The 21,611-nt window shown below is 39.8% G+C and overlaps 3 protein-coding genes across 3 annotated transcripts; 2 read left to right on the top strand and 1 right to left on the bottom strand.

The window, feature by feature from the left end:
- Positions 1 to 501: 501 nt before the first annotated feature.
- rb1 (retinoblastoma 1) lies at positions 502 to 20,225 on the bottom strand. The gene is made up of 27 exons (XM_040032775.1): positions 19,643 to 20,225; positions 19,048 to 19,168; positions 18,033 to 18,136; positions 17,462 to 17,596; positions 17,322 to 17,360; positions 17,124 to 17,173; positions 16,771 to 16,881; positions 16,463 to 16,608; positions 16,301 to 16,378; positions 15,603 to 15,712; positions 15,433 to 15,510; positions 15,041 to 15,128; positions 14,832 to 14,948; positions 14,686 to 14,742; positions 14,361 to 14,392; positions 14,138 to 14,214; positions 13,767 to 13,987; positions 6,661 to 6,776; positions 6,187 to 6,329; positions 5,700 to 5,845; positions 5,479 to 5,583; positions 5,256 to 5,369; positions 4,986 to 5,134; positions 4,817 to 4,847; positions 4,439 to 4,581; positions 2,431 to 2,477; positions 502 to 2,114 (listed from the first exon to the last, which is right to left on the bottom strand). Exons 1-27 carry the CDS (start codon positions 19,750 to 19,752, stop codon positions 2,044 to 2,046), a joined length of 2,739 nt encoding a protein of 912 aa, XP_039888709.1. The 5' UTR covers positions 19,753 to 20,225; the 3' UTR covers positions 502 to 2,043.
- LOC120734165 (lysophosphatidic acid receptor 6-like) lies at positions 8,053 to 9,932 on the top strand. The gene has a single exon (XM_040032778.1). The coding sequence runs from the start codon at positions 8,433 to 8,435 to the stop codon at positions 9,504 to 9,506; it is 1,074 nt and encodes a 357-aa protein (XP_039888712.1). The 5' UTR covers positions 8,053 to 8,432; the 3' UTR covers positions 9,507 to 9,932.
- LOC120734166 (lysophosphatidic acid receptor 6-like) lies at positions 11,547 to 13,595 on the top strand. The gene has a single exon (XM_040032779.1). The coding sequence runs from the start codon at positions 12,253 to 12,255 to the stop codon at positions 13,243 to 13,245; it is 993 nt and encodes a 330-aa protein (XP_039888713.1). The 5' UTR covers positions 11,547 to 12,252; the 3' UTR covers positions 13,246 to 13,595.
- Positions 20,226 to 21,611: the final 1,386 nt, after the last annotated feature.

Raw genomic sequence — 21,611 nt, 5'->3', positions numbered from 1 at the left:
GAATTTGGTGAAGAAAAGGGACTGTTCTGGTTTGGTCTAAATGCCCTAAACTATAATCTATTTGAGCTTTCATGTTAGCACTGAGGAGATCTAAGACACGACTTTCAAGATGAAGCTGAACAAGAAGTAACAAATATTCTGTGGTTTATTAAAAACGTCTACACATTTCCAAAATGGTACTAAAATCTTATTTTCCCCACATCCAAAGCAAAGCAAAACTAAACTGCCCAATAACATGTCCTCTCGCGTACCTTCACAGGGACGTGGGAGTCTATTATGAGAACACACAGTGGTGCTCTTTACTCTATCAGGTGGTCACTGCACACCACCTTTGGCTACTCTATGCTGAATGAAAACACATGGCTGATCTCTGTGGTGACCTGTATGTACTACACTTCAGTACATTAAAAACACATTTCACTTTAAAATTAGTGTCTTCATTTTCCCTCCTTTTCTGAGAATTCTCCTTATCCCCATTTGCAAAAATGACAAGAGCCAATCTAATGAGTGTAAATTATATAGAAAACATAGTTCTTTAACTCATAACAAATAACCCCTTTATTTGCATTTATTAACCATCCCAAAAAGAAAGCAAAAGTTACCATAAAACTACACATTACACCGAAGGGAAATCATCTGAAACTACAGTGAAAATAAAAACTTGCACCTGAATTAGTGGGATTTTTATCCTTAGATTACTCATAAAGCATAGTATGATCTTCAGCCATGTCAAAATTATAGACAAAAGATATTTCACTAAACATACAAAAACAACTGTACTTCTCATGCTTTCACTGACCACACAGAATAGACACCACCGACTTGTGCAAAAACTACTCTGAGGTGTTACTATTGAGGCGATTGAAAGTGTGGGTTGTAAAGGTTTCCCTTTCTATAAGTCAAGCCACACAATGTCTGCTCTTCTCAAGAAAGAGACACTTTGGGACAATGTTCGAAATTAGTGTTCTAAATGTTCAATGTTCTAAATCTTTTGGCAAAATGCACACAACTACATCTGGAGGAAAGAAATGCAAGGAAGATATTTTGTTTAAAAAAAATCTAGACTGTGAAGCATGGAGGAGGGATCATCGTGGCTTGTAGCTGCCTTTTTGCAGTGAGGCTGTGTTGGAAGAATTTAGGTAACAATTCAAACTTATACCAGAAATGTTCCTAAAGAAGTCAAGACAGCAGCTGACCTTAACTAGGAATGTCTGACTCACGCAACAAAATAATACAAAGCAATGACAACATCACAGAATCACCGATGAATTAAAACTGGTTTGCTGGGGAGAGTTGTTCAAGTTTTCTCACAGTTGTCTCATAAGCAGCAAGAAACATCTGGTAAAGGTTGTTGGTGTTTCCAGCCGGTGTGTTCAATGAAAACATGAAAATGACTCTTTTTGTTTAGTTTGACTGTGTTCGTCTGATAATTGTGGCTCAGATAAAGAAGTAGTGGTGCAGAAATCTTGTCAGGATGTCAGACATTTTTATGCAACTCGACATGTCTTTAAAACAAATTCAATTTTCCTACTCATTTTATGTCACCAACTTAAGAAGACATTATGTGCGCTGCCAACTGAAATTATTACTTTAACAGTAAAAACACTACATTAAAAGACATGCGGATGTCTCTCTGAGGCTGATATTTACTCCTCTTTACAGAGTAACCATGATTTAACACTTGAATGTGACATTATGCTTGAGACGTGAAAAGTTCTGGAGGCGGAGAAAACCAGCAGTGTGTGTCAGAAGCTATCCAGACTACTTAAAACATGAGTGAAGAGGAACTAATAGCACTGAAATACTTAAAACCAAACATACTTAATGAAAATCACTGACACAGCCCTAATTCATTAAAAACACTAAGATAAAGCATCAACAAAAAAGGTGAACATCCTCTATATTCACAAAAATCTCCTCAAAGTTAAATAAAAAATAAAATAGCACTTTTAAATGTACAAAAAACAGGTGTGTTTCACTTCAGGTGTGAACAGAAAATAACGTTCACATTGTGACAAACAGTGCAGGTCAGCTGAATAGATTTCAGAGTTCTTCCATCCTCGACTCAGCATCCTCCTTCATCTTTTGCTCCTGCATGCGACTGCGAGTGGAGCCTACGTGAAAACAAAAGCGATGAAAATCAGTCTAAATAGCTAAATTACAGACTATGACATGGATGGAGCCAGCATGATGTCGCACAAAGGGTTTCTGGATTTGGATTTTCAGGAATCAACAGTCCACATATATGGTCCGGTCTACTTATATATGTACATAGGACATTTTAACATTGAGTCTATAAGGATTTACTCGTTTTCGAAGAAAGCCTCAAGTAGGGATTGGAGGAACTGTAGTTTTTGACAGACACTTTTAGCTTGATGGGGGGGGGGGGGGGTTTAGCCCCTGAAGCCTTTTATTGATACAAATACTTACTCATCTCTGCAAGCTTCTGAATCAGTGTAGAATCTCCTCCAGATTTGCTGTAATTTAGATAAAATAAGAAAGCTTTAATGAAATCATTCTTCATACTGCAGAATCATACAGTGAAAACAGAAATTTTACATATTAATTGTAGAAGCTGATCTCAAAATGAATAGCGAATGTATGCTGTTGTTTTTAAGTAGTGCAGTGGCACTTTGGGGACACTGGAATGTGCTGTCGTGCATATCTGTAAATAAGTGTTCATCAAGTGATGCTAATAGCGCTTGTAATTGATTACTTAAATAATAAATATGCAGCTTAGGGCTGTTTGATATAACGATATATATCGGATGACGATATAAAAACGTCTATCGTTTCATTTTACGCTATCGTTTGTTTCGTGGTGTTGCAAAATAAACTGTTTACGGCAATATTTTTTCATCGTTTTGATGGTCACTGTAGTGGCTATATTAATTTCTTAAAGTTCTCTCTTTCTCTTATATTTTATATAACCACACTACGGCCGGACAAGCGCCTGTTTTTATGCATTGTCGTTAGCAACAAGACGGTAACACCATCGCATGTCCGCTCGTTTATTTTCCACATAAACCTTTCACAATAAAGCTCAAGATCCTGTTGAGACTTTTCAAAATAAACTCAATCACATGAAATAGTATGCAGATATTTACCGATGAGAAGCAAAAAAGGGCCGTCAGGTGCTAAAAAATAAACCTTAGACTCAAACGTTAAAACAGGCTTTTCCCTGCAGCACACCGCAAAGAAAACGGCGGCCGTTAAAACCTATGTCTAAAAATGTTTCATGCATTGGTAAAACACTCGACTCCAGATACACGACGCCCAGCTGGAAACACTTCAGCTACCCAAGATTCACAGAATTTACAGAAAATGTTACATTTTTGTGATTTATATCGTTATCGACGATAGATGTTTTATATCAGGATATGAGATTTTGGTCATATCGCACAGCAGCTTATAAAGAAAAAGAAATATATGTATTAGTCTTTTAGTTTTAGTTTTTGCCATCTGACTATTTGCAGGGATATAAAGGAAGAACACAATAAATGTAACTATATGTCTGTGTTTTAATGCGTGCGTGACGTGAACAAGTCTCGCAGGCCACGCAAAAACCACTTGCACAGCAGGTTTGTGCCAGTAACACAACATGATGAGCAATTATTCCTTCTCCCATGAAAAAGCTGGAGTACTGCAAGAACTCACTCAAGGGAGGAAGAACAAGGAAGCAAACAAACACAGACAGGCCGCATCCAGCAAAGGGAATTTGAACACAGGACATTTTCACTATGAGGCAACAGTGTTAACCACTGCACCACTGTGGTCAAACTTATGCTATATCATGCTCCCAAAATTTAGAAGTCTGACGGGGAAACTCCAACAAATGCAACAACAAATACTGAGCCTACACCTTTCAGTTGTAAAACTGACACCGTGCCTCTGGAGCGAAACCTGACACTCGTTCTTTAAAGTCAAAACAGGGTTTTGCACTGGTGAAGGCAATGTAGGCCCCTAATATAGGTCAAAGAGTGTGTTCTTGTGGGACGATGTTGGACAATGTTGGACAATAATGGGCCCATTATACTTGCTGCACTGGTCAAACAGTGACGTCACCACAGCTTTGTACCATTTACGAGTACTCGCTGCAGTGCTGTACGTAATAACAGATGTCGCCACTGAGACAAAACCTCCACATCAGCACTGGTATGGGAGAAGTCATCAAAAATGGTGACTAGAGTAAATAATTAATTAAAAAATGAATTACACAATCATCTTAAACAAGCGCCATCAGCTGTGGCACCTGTTCAAGGTTACAAAAAGTGAGAGGTGAAAACCAGCAGATATATGATGTCACTTTTGTGATGTAGTGCTGTTGGTATAATGAGCCCACAGAGAAGTAGTCTGAAAAACTAAAATCTACACACAGAGTTTACCGTTTAAAGATTTGACATCTATCAAAGACCAATTATAGGCTGCTGTGACCAACCTGCCGTCAGCTTCATCTTGCCCGTCCACATCAAATCGTAACCTCTTCAGAGGCTTTGGCGTGGAGCCATGATCCAGAGTCCTCTTTAGGGATCGATCACTGCTGTTGACCATCTGGTTGATCTTCTGGAAGCGATTTGATGGCTGCAGATGAAGACAAAACAGAAGTAAGAGTGAGTGAGGAAACAAATAAATGGCACTGCAGCTGCTGAGAGATCAAACCAGCCCTTTGTTACACTACAGAGCAAAATGTTTTGATGCATGCTTGATAATCCAAGTAAGAAAATACCAGAAAGTTGATTTTGTACATCCAGACTAAGCAACCAGATTAACAGAATCAACTCTCTGGGTCTACAGAGCAAACTTAAGATGAACATACCCCAAATGATTCGCCGATCGATACCAGCATTCTGCAAGGGCAAAAAAACCCCCAATGAGCATTGTACAAAACAAACAGGCCTTCATTTCAAATCATTCTATAATATCATTCTAGTTCAGGAGTAGCGTTGTCAAAAATTATTTGACAATGAATATTATGCAGGACTTACTTGGATCGAGGGGTCATGATACCGGGAGACATGCGTGCGCTTTTCAATGGAGAGATGTAGACATTGTTGCTACCGGGCACACGCAGAGGCGAATTAGGGAACTTGTAGGGGCTGCAGGGTATTTGTGGGATTGGCGAGAGTGTCGGAGGCTAGAAAAGAAAACAGCAGCAGAAACAATGAGAGAAATTTGTAGAAATACTTTTTTTTTTTTTTTTATATATGTGCATTAAAACCCCACCGTCACCAATGACTACTGCAGATGTAGCTCACCCTAATAGAAGCATACTGCAGGATGTTTGTTTTCAGCTTCTGCATAAACACTTGGTTGTAGAAGACAATGATGGAGTCGTAGTGGCCTTCAGTGATCAACACGTGCTTGAAGGTCTGCAACATTCAAAGTGTTTTGTTACAGTTCTACATGAAACTCGATTACATCAGCAAATCTCCAGCCGACTCGGTGAGTTTTTATGGAAACTGTAGCAGGCTGTTTTACCTCTTGGCTGGTGTTGGCCATGTTTTTGTATGCTGTGACAATGGTCTTGAAGCGCAGATCAACGCTCTTCACTTTACATATGGCATACATGGCAGACATCATCAACTACAGGAACATACAACGTATTTAGCAGAGAAAAATAAATAAGAAAAGTGGAGGAGGGCAATAACAGGAGACGAGGGACAGAAACAAATAGTGAGAGCAACATATTTCCAGCTTACCTGATCGAGGTGACGGTCTCTCATCAGCTCGTACTCATGCTGCAGAGTGTGCTGGAACAGAGTCCATATTATGGGCTCAAACTCAGGGTGGGAGGACAGCAGGTAGGAGCAGAGCATCTTCAGCCTTGTATAGGCCAAACGGTACACTACAGAGAAACAAAACCAGAGGATTAGAGCGTCTAGTGTGATAGAATAATGAATGGAACCTCTTATCTTAATAAAAATGTAACAATAATAATATAAGAATAAAAAAATTTGCTTAATGAAAATGTGGGGACACCTGACTGTATCTGCAATACTTTAAAGAAAATATCAAACAATGTTATTTTATACAATTGCATTAATATTTTCTCCGATTAACTTGTTATTTTTCCCATTATTTACTCCATCCATCACAACATTACTACTTTAAAAGATTACTTTATTGCTAGGCAGGACTACCACCATCAATTATTTTTGACTAGTGCAAACTCTACCAGTGACTTACATTTTTTATAGAAGAGGCTGAGAGAGTTGGACTTCAGGGGTCGTGGAGGTTGGCTGGTTGGCTGTGAGGCAGGCTGAGAGGAAGTTTGACAGCTGGACTCAGGAGGTAATACACGCAGGCCTGGGCGCATGGGGGACAAATATCTGTGCGGGAAGAGCACAGGAACCAGTTTCATATGTCAATAAACATGAAACATTCCCCTAACCACGAACCTTAAATGGACGGGCAAAACAAAAGAAAGCTCTTCCTCAAAGCTCAAAAGAAAAAATCAAAGAAAGAGGAGGGGGGGGGGGGGGGGGGGGGGGCGCCTGTGGAATTTAACAAAATATTATTGATGCTTATCTGCTCATCTATGACGTATTCATCAAGGCTGTGCTGTTTTGATTAGTCAGTCGTTTCACAACTGTTGTAAAAAGGTTTGGTGTTCTTTCAAAATCAAAAGACAAACTGATCGAAAGCCGCGGGATGACTTACAGGTCGGCTGCGGTGTGGTTGTGCTGCAGCGGTTGACTGAAATTAGCTGGGGTCTCCACCTGCTCTGCTCCTCCGCTCTCATGTTCCTGTTTCAGAAGCTCAAATAGTGGGGAGCCCTGCAGAGACACAAACATTTACTTTATATTTAACCATTTCCATTTATATCCTGTCAATCACAACTTTCATTTTCCTTTCATTCAAGCAGGAATTTTAAAAAGGTGCAAAAAGAAATTATTTCATTTGGCAATCACATAATAATGTAATATAATATGTAATATAATAATCCTGTTAGGTTGGAGATCATGTCTTGATCAGGCAATTAGTTCCTTTTTGGTTTTTTTCCTGGTATATTAAGTAGAAGACATGTGCAGAAATGATGTTAGAGGTATTTTACATGTGAAATGTCCCTTGCAAAACAGCCAACTGATAAGTCAAATCTATACATGTATTATAAATCTGTTCCTCATTTTATGTTGACCCAAGCACACACCCTACAGTATCCTGTCTGACTCTGAATGCATTTGACTGACTCGTTAAGCTTGTTAAACAAATAATAACTTCAAATTAAAAATACATTTTCTCTAAATACCAAAAAAAAAAAAAAAAAAAAAAAAAAAAAAAAAAAAGCTAAATCTATGTTAACATGCACAATTCTAAATCAAGATGAAAAGACAGTGAAAGTGAAGGTTGCACGTGAATCTCAGCACGCAACCGTCACACCAGTAAAAAAAGCAAACTGATATGAGCTCATACAGGGAAGTGAGGAGTGGTTTACAACTCAGCAGCTCCCACAGTAACTGCGAGTATGGACTTGTAAGTATGGCTTATGGTACATTCATGCATCATGCCTGCCACACCCCGCTTACGCCACCAACATTTCAAAAGTACATTTGGATAAGAGCATTCGCTGACATCTATCAGTGGTTATCTATCCTCACAGCTGATTATCAGGTCGTAACATATTACAATACTACATAATACATCCAACTACAGATGAGTCAAGTTCTTATTTTTTTTTTTTATTTAAAATACTCCCAATGACACCAGTAAGAGCACTGAAAGACAAAAACATGCACTGTGCTATTAAACAAATAAGAAAATCTCCTGATAAATGCTTTGATGTTTCGGGAAGATGATGAAAAGACCCCTATGGCAGGCAGCAAGGACAATCTAACACACACAACAAAAAAACTTACTAAAACTTATCTTACTGAAATGTGAAAATTACAGAACACATTCTCTATTGTTCCATTATTCAAATGCTTTTTATTTGCAAAAGCAAATGAAAGGCATTTGAATGGGAGGACTTTGGCCCCAGCGGTGGCTCCTCCCAGTGGTTCGACAGCCTGCTCTGTTCCCTGTGTCAGAGGCTCTGCCATGCAGGCTGCTGTGAGGTTTCTGATTTACAATCCAGCAGGAGCAGAGTGACGATCAGCACGTGCCTTTGGGACTTCAACAACACAGAGAAGAACGAGACAAGTGGAGACCCACTAAAGTGTTCACAGAGCTAAAGGGAAAAAAAAGCACGACTCTTCTCTTTTAATACATTTGTTTTGTGAGGACGACTGAAAACAATGAAAGCTCCACTTAAATGACCATCGCTGCACATACAGGACAGCTGCCACAGCAGGACAAGTAGATGGAAAGGACTTTGGATGGTATATCAAGGAGCTGCTGTATACCTTCTTTTTTTCATGGCATAACGAACACCAACTGTGAGTAAGGAGAACCTTTTCACTCTTTCCACTGTAAGTGTACACTCTGGTTTAAAGATGGATAACAGCACGGACTGCAACAAGAGTGACAACTTCAAGTATAATCTCTACGCCTCGGTTTTCTCCATGGTGTTTGTAGTCGGACTTACCTTCAACGCGGTGGCTGTGTACATTTTTGGCTGTACGCTGAAGATACGGAATGAGACCACGACGTATATGATGAACCTCGTGGTTTCGGACTCTCTCTTTGTCCTCAGCCTGCCTTTTCGGATTGTGTACTTCATCAAACGTGACTGGCTCTTTGGAAGTGCGCTCTGTAAGATCTCCGTGGCCCTATTCTACACCAACATGTATGGCAGCATCCTCTTCCTCACCTGCATCAGTGTCGATCGTTTCCTAGCAATTGTGTATCCATTTCGGTCCCAAACAATTCGTACGAGGAAAAATGCCAAGCTGGCCTGCCTTACAGTTTGGGTGATCATTCTCACTGGAGGTATAACCACTGGGGTCTTTTTGGACACCACCTCACCGAACAATACTAACTCGGGTTCGGTAAACTCAACGCCACAGTTTTGCTTTGAAAACTACTCAAAAAAACAATGGAAGGCTGAGCTTTCGTGGGTGGTGATGTTTATTGAGACTGCGGGCTTCCTTATCCCACTGATGTTGAATGTGTTCTGCTCTGTCATGGTGCTAAGGATACTGAGGAACCCCAAAACCATCAGCCGCGGAGGAAACCTCAACAAAGCAAAAATCCTGAGGATGGTCTTTGTGCATTTGCTCATCTTCTGCTTCTGTTTCATTCCCTACAATGTGAATCTCATCTTCTACACCTTGGTCCGCTCCAAAATCCTAAAGGGATGCTTTGCAGAACATGTTGTAAGAACCATCTACCCCATCGCTCTGTGCATAGCGGTTACCAACTGCTGCTTTGATCCAGTTGTCTACTACTTCACTTCAGAGGCCATTCAAAGCTCCATTAAACGAAAGTCTTCAGCATGGCAAAATGGTGCCAGGCTATTCGAAAGACTACAGATGGACAGCTTGCAAAGCAGCCCAAGTTCAACGCCCAAGAGTTTGACGCTGAAAAGTCTGAGACCCAAAATATTTGACAATGAGTCCACGGTCTAAAGACAGCCTGGTAATGTGAGCTACAAATTTGACTTAAGCGAGTATGGCTGACAAAACTTATTTCAAATCAGAGGACATGGGTGAAAGCAGAGTGCCTTAGAAAAACAACATAAACAAAATGGTTACTAGGGAGTCCGGCTCACCTATCGGACACAGCAGAGACTTTAGACCGGAAGATAATGATTCAGTCAACAATAGGTACTAACACAAAGAAAGAACTTATTTCACAGAGAAGACTCACCTTTAAGAAAAACCCTAATTTGACAGTGCTGAACCAGTATTACAACTCTTTACATCTACTGCCCTGTACGGTTTTCAAGTATTTGTTTTATGTGTATTGAGGTTTTTAAGAAGTTTTTAGAGAATCATGTTCTATAAAAGCTTTGATTCCCATTCTGAAAGTGAATTAAATATTTTTGTAACATTTTGAAGTGTTGTGTATTGAATTCAATACTTGTTTGATCAAGCGGTAGGTTGTGAAATACTTGGCACTATCTTGGAAGAATTTTTTTCCCCATATGGCTTTCACTGTTCCCAGCTAAATAAGTCATCTAGACTGGTTAGTCATATGTGTGTGGTTGGCCCCTCAGTGCACAATACATTTATAAAGTTTTAAATTGTTTCATTACATGTGTTGGTGATAAATGAAAAGTGTTCCAACAAAACTGATGGTCTTTAGAAAAAGAAAAGTGGGTCAAAATGTCATCATTTCTGCATATACAACAACACTGGAACCGTAAAAAACTCAACCTACACACAATATAGATTTTCCAAGTTCCTAAAATTTGTTGGAAATCCTGAAAAACTAATTTAGACCGGATCCAGGCTCACACTGTGTGAAAACATAAGTCTCATAGCAACGATGTGTATATTTCTTCCATGCTTGTGACAAGCTGTGTGATGCAAGACTGAACACTGCACATACCTGCCGACAGCCTCAGGGTCTGTACTGACATGGTTAGACTCATCACCTCACCAGCAATGATGAGAAAGGGCTGTAAAACTAAAGCAGGCAAGAAACAACTTGCCTCTTGAGGGAAAGGGTAATAAAACAGTCTAGAGGGGGTTTTTGTGGAGCAGTATTTGGTCAGGTCATTGTATGCTGATCAACTTCCCAAAAAGATAAACAAATTTTACACAAACCATAAGAAAAGTTCTGCACATTACAGCACAAGAACATATTACAAATACAAATAATAAAACTTTGTATGCACTCACGGGGATTTTTAATTTTTATGTGTTCATGGACTGACACGCAAGTGGCACTACTGCTTACAGCCCCTTGTTTCAGTGAATTATTGCTTTTACTTTATGAGCTACAGTTTATGATTAACTCTAGTCACTCACATAAGTTCATAACAAGGTGTTGTAAACAAGGTGTTGTAAACAAGGTGTTGTAAACAAGGTGTTGTAAAACGCTTTGAGTGTCTAGAAAAGCGCTATATAAATGCAATCCTACCAGAACGCCTACAAAAAACCCGAAAGTTAATCTGACAATTTTCAGGTCAATGAAAAAAAAATTTAAATTGACATCTGACAACCTGTAGGCTAAACTAGAGATTAGAACTCTTGTATCCCTCTAAAAAAGGTCATTAAAAGTAATCAGTCAGCTATAAATTAGAGGAACAGGGCGAGAGAGAGGGCGAGAGAGAGGGCGAGAGAGAGAGAGACCCTGACCTGTTGGTGTCTAGGTGTGAACTGCTTCAGTCAGTGGCAGATTCCCAACTGCAGCATCCTGACAAGCTAGCCACAGTTAAACACCAGCTGACTGGAAAAATACCTTTAATCACACTGACAATGCTCCCATCCTGCTACTGGTGAGTGACTAAATTCTACCTTTAAATATTCTCTTTGGTTGTGGCAACTGTAAAATTAAGTATAATCTTTTTCTCTAAATTAAGCATATTAATTGCTCAAACTTTTGCAGAAAAATTTGTAATATCCATACAGATTTAAAGATGGGGTCCTCTATTTTAAATCTGACAGGTCATCGAATTAAAAACATCTGTCTTAATAATAACGCTATGAGAAAGAGAATTTGTCACCTATTTTAATTTTGAAAAGTTATTTCCAAATTTGAATTAAAGTTAGTTTTTAGATATTAGAAATATATATATTTTTTATTCTTCTATTGATGCTCATTTTGTGACTGAATCGGTTCTTTAATGACCTACATTATAGATGAGCTGGCAAGAAAAAAAAAAGATAAACTTTAATCATGATCACACACAACAAACAATTGTAAAAAGCTATAATCTGCCTTTACAACCGGAAAAATGCTCACCTGATTGCCTATGCAGTGCAAACTTAGTTCAATTATAAAATCTCAATTAAAAAAAAAAGATTGATTTTATGGGCTCTGGTAAATGTGTATTTAATCTGTCAATGTAATGAAATACATCAGTTAAGTGCTTTTTCGGTTGGCTTTATGCATGTAATGACACCAAATGTTTGCTTTGTTTCTTTACAAGCAGGAAGCTGCTGGTAAAAATGTATTGGCAAAATCAATTTGTTTTCTATATAACAGAGCAGAATATATACGGATGTGTATTCGTGTCATCTCAGCAAATTTGCATTTCAATTTAAAAAAAAAATTGTTTTGTTTGATTAAGTTTTAACTTACTACACGTTTAACTGCTCCAGCAGATCTTTCGTCACATATGCCCTCTTCAACCGATCTAACCCTCCTCCAGATATAAGACCATAACAATTTGACGTGCTGGAAGTGGTCAAATCATTTTGAGACATGGAGCAGTGGAATATGACTGATTTGACAGCCAAGCCGGTCTCACTTTTGTCTAACTGTACTGTCGATATAAGCTACCGCTTCACCTTCTACAAAGTATCCTACAGTGTCATCTTCCTGCTGGGGGTGGCCACCAACAGCCTGGTTCTGCGCAGACTGTGTCTGTCTCCCTGTACCATGAACAGCACAGCCATTTACATGGCCAGTCTATCGACGACTGACTTGTTTTTTGTCATCTCTCTACCTCTGAGAATCTACTACTACCACCAAAAGGCTCAAGCCTTGTCCTCCAAGACAGAGGACACCCCCAGTTGGACTCTTGGGCCAGTTTACTGCCAGATCACATTCACTCTCAAATACATCAGCCTGTATGGGGGCATCTTCTTCCTGGTGTGCATTGCTGTGGACCGTTACTTTGCTGTAGTGCACCCCCTGGCATCGACACTGCGCAGGTTGCGTGCCGCACGGGTGGTGAGCGGAGGGATCTGGTGCCTGGTTCTGGGGCTCAGTGTGTGTCTGCCTGCGCTGCGGTTAGCGGCTTCTCACCAGAACAAGGCCTGTCTGCTGGATCCATCCTCACGACACCATCGCACCCTTATCCTGCTATTCCTGGGCATAGCCCTGGGGTCATTTCTGCTGCCCACTCTTGTACTCCTCTACAGCTACTGCCGGGTGCTGAGTGTCCTTAGCAAGATGAGACACCGCTGCCGCAGCAACCGCCACGGCCATCTGCACACTCTAAGGGTTATTTACTCAGTGCTGGGTGTGTTTCTCCTGTGCTTTCTCCCCTATCACATCAACCTGCTGGGATATACGCTCACACACATGAAGCTGTTGCCACATTGTGGCCTGGCCAAGGCGACCAAGGCTATGCATCCTGTGGTCCTTTCCTTAGCCAGTTTCAACTGCTGCCTCAACCCACTCATCTACTATTTCTCCAGCAGCCCGGTGCACAGGGAGGTGCCCAGTAGTGGAGGCAGTGGTAGCCGGTGACACAAGTACTGTAAGACCTCTTTATTAACAAAAGCATTAGATTGCTTTACTGTACTTTTGTCAATTTGCAAAAAGTATCCTGTTACCTATATATATTTTTTCCATTATAGTGAAACTGTAACCACCTTTGTGTATGTTAAAAGTGTAATCTGTTGTTGTTTTCAGTTTCCGTGTGTGTGTGCCCCACGTGTGCAGCAGTCAGAGTAAAGAAGCACTGTGAAATCATTTTATTTTTGGCAAAGCAGCTTCATATGTTTGTGAAATGCTGACATGGAATGAGATCAGTAGTGAAAGCAGGATTTATGTAGAATCTCCTTTCATTATTCTTATTGTTGTTATTATTATTATTATTATTATTTTTTAAGTGACTCTTAAACAGTGACAACAATCTGCTTCTTTTGGGCCAATAAATCCTAAATGATTGATATCCAAAGAGTCTCTATGTCATGTATACATCAATCTCTGAAATGCTGTGATATTATTGGCATCCTAGTCTAATAGCAATGAAAGATCAAACTGACCGTCCTCCATGCAAGTCTCTCCATGATGAGGTTCTCGCAGGTCTCCAGATGTTTGACGATCTCTTTGCTTAGCGTGGGGTCGGCCTTGATAAAGCTCTCGATAACTTTATAGAAATCAAAGGCGGTCAGGTTGAACACATTTAGTATCCAGGGGAAACACACATCTGTTTCGGCTGAGTCGGCTCCTCCATGGCTGTACCCTCCATTTTTGAAACTGCTCTCTAATCATGTGGAGCAAAGAACAACATTAGAATTGGTCACACGTAAAAGATGTGTAAAACTTTAATTACTGATAACAGATGAGCAAAAATATAGAATACTTCATAAAGAGCTATATTATTATTCATTTATAAGAAAGTTATAGGACATGCCTCCATAAGTTGCCATGACTACCTCCAAAGAACAAGCCAAAAGCGATGTGTGGAATGTGGAGTCATTCAGGAGTTTACTGGAAAGGAAATCAAATGACTCAGCTCCATGGAAGAAAGTGTGTGTCAAAACAATAGAAAGCATGCATGCAATTCCAACGCACCAACATGGATTAGAGTCATAATTCCCACTATTCTGATAAAAGTGGAGAAAAAAAAAACATACCTGAAATTTTGCACAGACAGGCGCTTCTCTTCCTACGGAAAAAAAACAAAAACAAAAAAAACACCCAAAAAAAATAAGACCTCAACGTTAAGATTTACCAAAAAGATTTTCTTCCTAGAGTGGGATTTATCTTTTAATTGATAAAAGTTTAAATAGGATGAAAGAAAGAAAAAAGAAAACTCTTGTATAATAATTTGGTGACTGATGTCTATAAATCTTATCAGATAGATTTGAAATTAAAGGTAAACATCCAAAACAAAACAGTAAAATTCTCTTAACCCAACAGTTTAAAAGAAAGAAAGAAAGAAAGAAAGAAAAACTGTACCGATTTCAGCATTTCCTCCATTACTCTGTAATACAGTCTGACACCGAGGGTGAATCTCTGAAAGAGAAAAGCAACTCAATTCAGATAAAAACAAAAGAATATGAGGGACAACATGTTGCCATTGTTCCTCCTTTTCGTCTCCATACCTGCCTGCCGTACACTACGCAGCGTGGGCCGACCGCCTGACCGAATCTTTGACTGAACACCTGTCCAAGCGTCTCCAAGCGCTTCTGCACATCCTGCGTCGGATCCACTGTGCAGTGCTGATGAAGGGATAGCGAGAGGGAGAGAGAAAGGTATGTTTGAAAATCTGCAGTTTTATCTTTTAATTAGAGGCAAATTTCTAAAGACCCACTTTGAAATATGTAACCAAATTAGCAGATGGCTGGTCCCCACTGGAAGTGAGATCACCCCTCAGCAGCTGAATGGAGGTCATGGCAGCTCTGATGGGAGATTAGAAAAGAAAAAGAAAAAAAAAAAAAAAATCAGACAAGGACTATAAGGTCCTTTTTAATCAAGTAAGGTTATAATCTGCATCTTAGAGATGTCATTTAAATTGCTGGCAACTTAAAGGGAAATAAACAATCATCACAGAAATGCACAAATGTACATATTGAGAGGTGAGTAGCTAAACAGTGCTTAAAAAAACAAAAACACAATACTGCAGAAGCAAACATGAGACCTCTGTCCTTTCCCTCTAGACAAAGAATGATAGATACAGTCAGTGAGGAACTGCTAAGTGCCCACCTGATGGGTGTCTGAGGAGGGACGAGTAATCCATCTTCATCTGACAGGTTCTTCTTTGGTGTTCTCTCCACTTGTGATCTGAATGCAGGAAAAGATTATTGAACATCTTCTTTAAGTTATTTTAAGAACTCAACATCTAAACACTGTACGCTGAAGAAAAAAGGGATTACATCTCGACTTTAGGTGCAAGAACAGTCTCGTCTCCATTGAAAAACATTCGTCCGTCAATGTCTCTGCTCTTGAGGTAGTGTTCTTCATATTGTTGGTCGACATCATTCACCTGGGTTGAAAGTCACAGCAAAAAGTAACGCGCGGTGAGGCAGAAGCCAACAGACACAGCTCTCAAAGGTTTCCGATTCAGATTACAGTTGATTGGAAGAAGGCAAAGCTTTGCTTATTCTACACCTGGACCAGACAACAGGCAAAGCAATAACCAGCGCCAAAAACTCATCGAAATCTTTGTTTTTTCCCCGAGTAACCCAGGCCTTTTGATGACAGCCTATCATGGTGACATTTGTACATTATTTATTTAAGACACTTAAGCAAAAATGCACACCATCTGCCCGTCACCGTGTTCACTATAGTCGTTTAGAGGAGTGTACCACTGTCAGCAAACAGTAGCATCCTGTCTCTGCATTATAGTGACACACTACAAAGGACCTCCTGCTTGAGTGCACATTTACCCAACACGATATACGTGAAAACAAACACATATAGGTAGCAAATAGCGCAACCAACACCTGCCAGACGTTCAAACGCTCTACAGCGGCAGAAGCGGGCAGGAAGAGATAATGAATGGAAACTCCAAATGCAGTTAGTGAGAATAAAACCAAACAGTGGAGCAGGTGTTCTGACAATGACGTCCTACCTGAGGAAAATCTGGGCTTCTTGAAAGATCCATCGACTCTAAGAAAGCCATGAAACTGGTTTGGTATACATTCTTCACCTGCAAATAAATTCACATAAATAAATTTTGAGTTGTGTTTGTCCAGTAAGACTATGAGATTTTTTTTTTTAAAAGTCTTCACACCTCTTCTGCACTGCATTCATTCTCTTTGCATAAGGTTTCGAGAAGCTGTACATCAACCTCTGGCTCCACAACTCGGGATTTAGTTTTGCTCTGGTTGCGACGAGATGTTCGTGTTGGAGGGCTCTGAATTTTGCTGATGGCTGATTCTGAGAATAAATAAATAAATAAAACCTCAAGGAGCTTTAAACCAAACTTTCATGACAAAAAAAATGGTAATTATTTGACTTTACATTTACTTATTGTACAATCTGAAGTCATAAAAACATTAAAAGCAAAGAACGTGTAAATTAAATGCTACTGAAGCTTACTATAAAGAGGCTGCAGAAGGTCTGGAGAGCAGCGCTTGATGATTAACTCCAGCGTACAAAGAAGCAGCTGAAATGATATGACCAGGTCATCCTCCATCTGTAAGGCCCTTCCTGCACGCAGCACAGATGCAACACATGAGACGCATCGTCACAACAATTCCGATGCCTTCTTAAAACAACAAAACTTAAACCATGATTTTCCAATTCAACTATTATCTGCTGCTGAACACGAAGGAGGAAGGAAGGGTGAAAAGAAGATGACAGAGAGGCATGAAAACAATTCCATAACGTGTGTTAACAGCTTGATTCTACTTGTTCTTGTTGTTGTTAATGTATTCATAAGCTTAACCGACCTTTGGCCAACAGAAACATCGTCCAGCAAGTCCGCACGGTTTCCCTCTCCCTTGAAAATGATACACCAAACAATTAATCACGCAGCAGCATCAAACCTTTCATAACAAGTGCAAAACCGCTAACACACAAGACAATAAATATCATAACATAATCAATGTCACCAACATATTTCCCACATTTAGAAGTTTGCAACTTACTTCCCATCAGACGTCAGATTGAAAATTTTCTTGCAAGTTCTGAAACAGAACAAATTTGCATTTTTTTTTTTTCCATTTACACTTAAACTACAAATATTTTTTACATTAATCCAATGCAATCTATTTGTATGATCACTTACTTCTCAAACCTCTGGTAAAGAGCCAGCATCACATCATACTTCTTGTCCAGCCGTGACAGTGCAGAGTTCACCTTGGTGCTTATCGTATCCAAGTTCACATCCAACTTCCTCACCAGATCTATAAATTGTTTGACGCTACAAAAGAAAAGATGGAATTAGCATCGAAGTAACTTTCATCCATTCGTCCATCAAACTGTTTCACAAACTATCCAACTGAGAGATGAACAGTGGAGCTGGAGCCTATACCTGGACTGCTTTTCCATCCATCAAAGGGAGAACACACAAAGCTCTATCTACAGCTGGAGTACGTAGCAGGAGGATACATGTTTAATGTTCTTACACAGCCTGTAGTTTTTCTACTTTATTTCAAAGAGCAATCCCAAATAAAGTTCTGTCTGCTACCCTGAAAAAAAAAGTTTCCTATTTCCAAAGAATGAAAATCCCAGCAGCTAATACTCAAGCAAGGCTGAAGTCATCAGCTACCCAACAAAATTTCACATTCACCAATATCTCATGCCAACAGTTGGACTGTGTGGTTATGTTTTGTCAAGAAAACATAGCAAGCGCTTACTTCAGACAGACCGCTTTCAGAACCTGGGTCAAGGTGAAACAGGTGGCATCCATGTCTGTCACAGTCACAAACAGACAAGCACCCCAAAGCTTCTTCTGACTGTCCTGAAACCAAATGACAAAGAACAATGTTAGATGATGCTCATGTCACACCTTTTCGCCTTTTTTTAGGAATGGAAGAGCAACTGTTTTTAAGGGGATTATAAAGCTATTCCACTTTATTTCTTACAGTACTTTTTAAATGATTATTTTTGGACTGTACCTGGCTACTGATTAAAAGGCAAAAATACTTAGCCCTCCTAATATCCTATTTCACCAATAAGGCACAGTGGATACTGTGTGTAAGCTTTGATTTAAAATTGGACTCAGTACTGCAAAAAGAAAACTTACATAAAGGGTTTACGGCCCAAACAGTACAAACTGTACTTTCTTTCGCTCCCCATGCATTTACATGCCTATCACTAACTTTGTGTTGTCTTCTTCCCACAGCTTGTGATTTGCCATGTTTGTGGACTTTTCTTCTTCTTTGTCTTCTTTTTGGATGTCTTTCAACAATGTTGTAGAAGCTCTGATTTGCAGGAGAGATTGGATACACCCTGGTTTCTCTATACTTGAGAAAGGTCATATGGACTAAACTGTTATTAATGAATAAAAATAATGCTGAACTGGACAGTGTGCGAGGGTTATATTATATTTAAACACCCTTGACGGGCCACAGGGCTAACGCATAAAGTCAATCAGTTTAGAATCACCAAACTGACTGTCTCTGTTCTGACCCCAGTGAGAACCCAACCAGAAACAGGAGAACATACAGCCTGGATTTATTTTGCTGTGAGCTGACAGTGATAACCACTGCACCACCATTCCATCCTGCAATATGTATTGCTTTAGGCCAAATACTGTTCTAATTTTAAATGATCGATTTCCACTCATGCTTTTTCCAGGACAGGCGACAGGATTGCAGTATTATAAATGTAGAGTGGAACTACTGAACTACAGTAGGTGCAAATACGTACAGCAGCTTCATCCACGGACTCCTGAACGGTTTTCCACAGCGTCCAGGCTCGATCACATACAGGGTCAGTCACATGAAGGCTCTTGCACAGAGTCACAAACTCAGCATCCTTGTCTCCGTGCCTAAAAGATGGAAACCAGAGGTTAGCAACCACGAAAAACACGAATAAGGTTTCAGGAAATCAAAACAACTGCACTCAAGACAACGGTCTTGTCTTGTGAAGTACTCTGACTGCCAGTCAGTCTGAGCAGGGTACAGGGTATAGTAGGTAGGGTATAGCTCTCAAACACAGCCTGTGTTTGAGAGCTATACCCAGGCTACATTTCAAGTTTCATTCATTACTTAATAGTTACACTCTTTGACCAGTTGTGTGGGGCTAAAGATGCTTTTAAACTCGCTGTTATTAGGCCGGTGGACACAGCTAACAGGTCATCCTGACGTTTAGTCGCACAAGCTAGCGAGCAAGATAAACGTAGCTGGGGAAAAGACCAAAATATCTGTCTACAATGTCAACTTTTTTTGTTTTTTGTAATTTTCCAAAGCCACAAACTGAAGCTACTGTGGCTTGACGGAGAGGCGATCATTACTTCTCTTACTTTTTAAGAGATAACTCAGGACTCTCCTTCTTCTCTGGAGAGGCATTTTCAGCAGTGGGTTTCATCTCTTTGCTCTGTGTCGTCCCAGAATTGCGTTTTTTAGGAGGCATCTTAGTATCCGGTTACGTAACGGCCAATAATTAACAGATAAAACTCGAATATGTTTTAAAGCCGACTGATATTGTTTACTAAGTGTAAATCCCACTTCAAGAGTTCCGTGACAACAAAACCCCAGTGACTTCCTGCAACTGTAGATTTGTGGATGCTCGTTTTGTATCGACGTACTGCGCGGTGAAGCGCCGTTGGCGACGCTGCAATGGTGTTACGAGTACTCGGCGGTTAGTGCTCAAAAACCTGTGCACACGACTTTGTTCATCTGTGTTTTTGCGATCGTCTGTCTCTGTTTAAACTCTGTGTTGTCAGAACCTCTGTCAAACGACCGATTTATAACTTCTCACACATAGACAAGAGGTCTGTCATTGCAAACAGACCGATGTAGCGTTACGCCGGGATCACGTGACAAACCGCAAACGAACTAACCCAACCCGAGGACTGGAAAACGCGGGAAAAAAAAGTCTACGCAACATCCTGTTCGACCTCGAACGCGCCTGGAACAGAAATAGTAATATAGCCCCTTTATATACACCTGCAACCCACAACATGTAAACCTTCTGCTTATTATCGGAAGGATTTATTTACTCATGTCGTGTTCCTCAATTAGTTTATGTGGCACTTACAGGCTGCACTATTTCGGGAGTGGAGGCTGTGCCTCTGCAATAATACATGTTAGATTAAAGTAATATGTAAAAACAAAAAAACAACGATGTTAAGGCTTCCCGGTAGAGGTTATTAAATGCAGTTAGATTACCATTATTATCCCGTTCACCTGGTTTTTATCTCGCGGGTGATAAGTTTAAATTATCGCACACCTGTACATGTTTATTTGGCAGCTCTGTTAGTTTGTAAAACTAACAGAGAACAACCTCTAAGCGTGCAATCGTTGCCCTCTGGTGGCAAAAATTCACAAGTAACTTGTGCTGCAAGCTTTTGGTACATATTACCTAGTTATAGGATCCTCGTTCACCTCTATTGTCTATTAGTAGCATCCTACTTTCATGTGGAAATACATTTCACCAGCCACGTTATTAGGTTCACTTTGCCACTAAAGGGTTGGACCCCCTTTTGCCTTCAGAACTGCCTTAAGTCTCTGTGATAGAGGTGGGCTGATCGATCCAAATATTGGTAGCATTGATACCAATGCTGGTATTTGTACTGGATCATACTAGTGGAATAGGAATGATACTTTCTTTGTTAAGTTTAGTATTTATATATATACATACATATATGTGTGTGTGTGTACACACACACACACACACACACACATATATATATATATATATATATATATATATATAATTTTTTGGAAATGAAAAAACGTGTCAAACATACACTGTGAAAAATGTCTAAACCTTTTTTGCGTGGACAGTCACATCTACTTTATTTATAGCCTGTCTTTATAGGTTAAAAGTATTGGTATTGCTATCTATTGCAATACTGGCCCTGTATATACTCGTTATTGGATTGATACCAAAATTTGCAGTATTGCACACTACTACTACTACTACTACTTTGTGTGACACAGATGCAGCAAGGTGCTGGAAACATTTCTCAGAGATTTTTAACCATACTTATATGACCACATCTCACAAATGCAGCATATTTTTCTGTTACAGTGCCACGATGCAAATCTTCCACCCACAACATGGTGACTGTGGAGGCCATTTGACTACACTGAACTTGCAGTCATGTTCAAGAAACTAATTTGAAATTATCTGAGTTTTGTGATATGGCACATCATCCTGTTGGAAGAACCTATCCTAAGGTAGTCATAAAGGGTTGGTCATGGTCAGCAGCAACACACTGTGGTACAATTTGAATGCTGCTTAATTGGTACTAAGGGGCTCAAAGT

This window comes from Simochromis diagramma, unplaced genomic scaffold (genome assembly GCF_900408965.1).
Source record: "Simochromis diagramma unplaced genomic scaffold, fSimDia1.1 OVJJ01000216.1, whole genome shotgun sequence".
Taxonomy (NCBI): Eukaryota; Metazoa; Chordata; class Actinopteri; order Cichliformes; family Cichlidae; genus Simochromis; species Simochromis diagramma.
Note: the sequence above shows the minus strand (reverse complement) of the source record. Positions and strands in the feature narration are given on the sequence as shown.

Excerpts from the sequence above, each read along its gene's own strand:
- LOC120734165 (XM_040032778.1), top strand. The coding sequence starts at position 8,433 with ATGGATAACAGCACGGACTGCAACAAGAGTGACAACTTCAAGTATAAT.
- LOC120734166 (XM_040032779.1), top strand. The coding sequence starts at position 12,253 with ATGGAGCAGTGGAATATGACTGATTTGACAGCCAAGCCGGTCTCACTT.
- rb1 (XM_040032775.1), bottom strand. The coding sequence starts at position 19,752 with ATGCCTCCTAAAAAACGCAATTCTGGGACGACACAGAGCAAAGAGATG. Across the intron at positions 14,215-14,360 it reads CTGTCTGTGCAAAATTTCAG|TAAACTCCTGAATGACTCCA; the intron begins GTATGTTTTTTT and ends TTTCCTTTCCAG. Across the intron at positions 5,370-5,478 it reads TGGCCAACACCAGCCAAGAG|ACCTTCAAGCACGTGTTGAT; the intron begins GTAAAACAGCCT and ends TGAATGTTGCAG.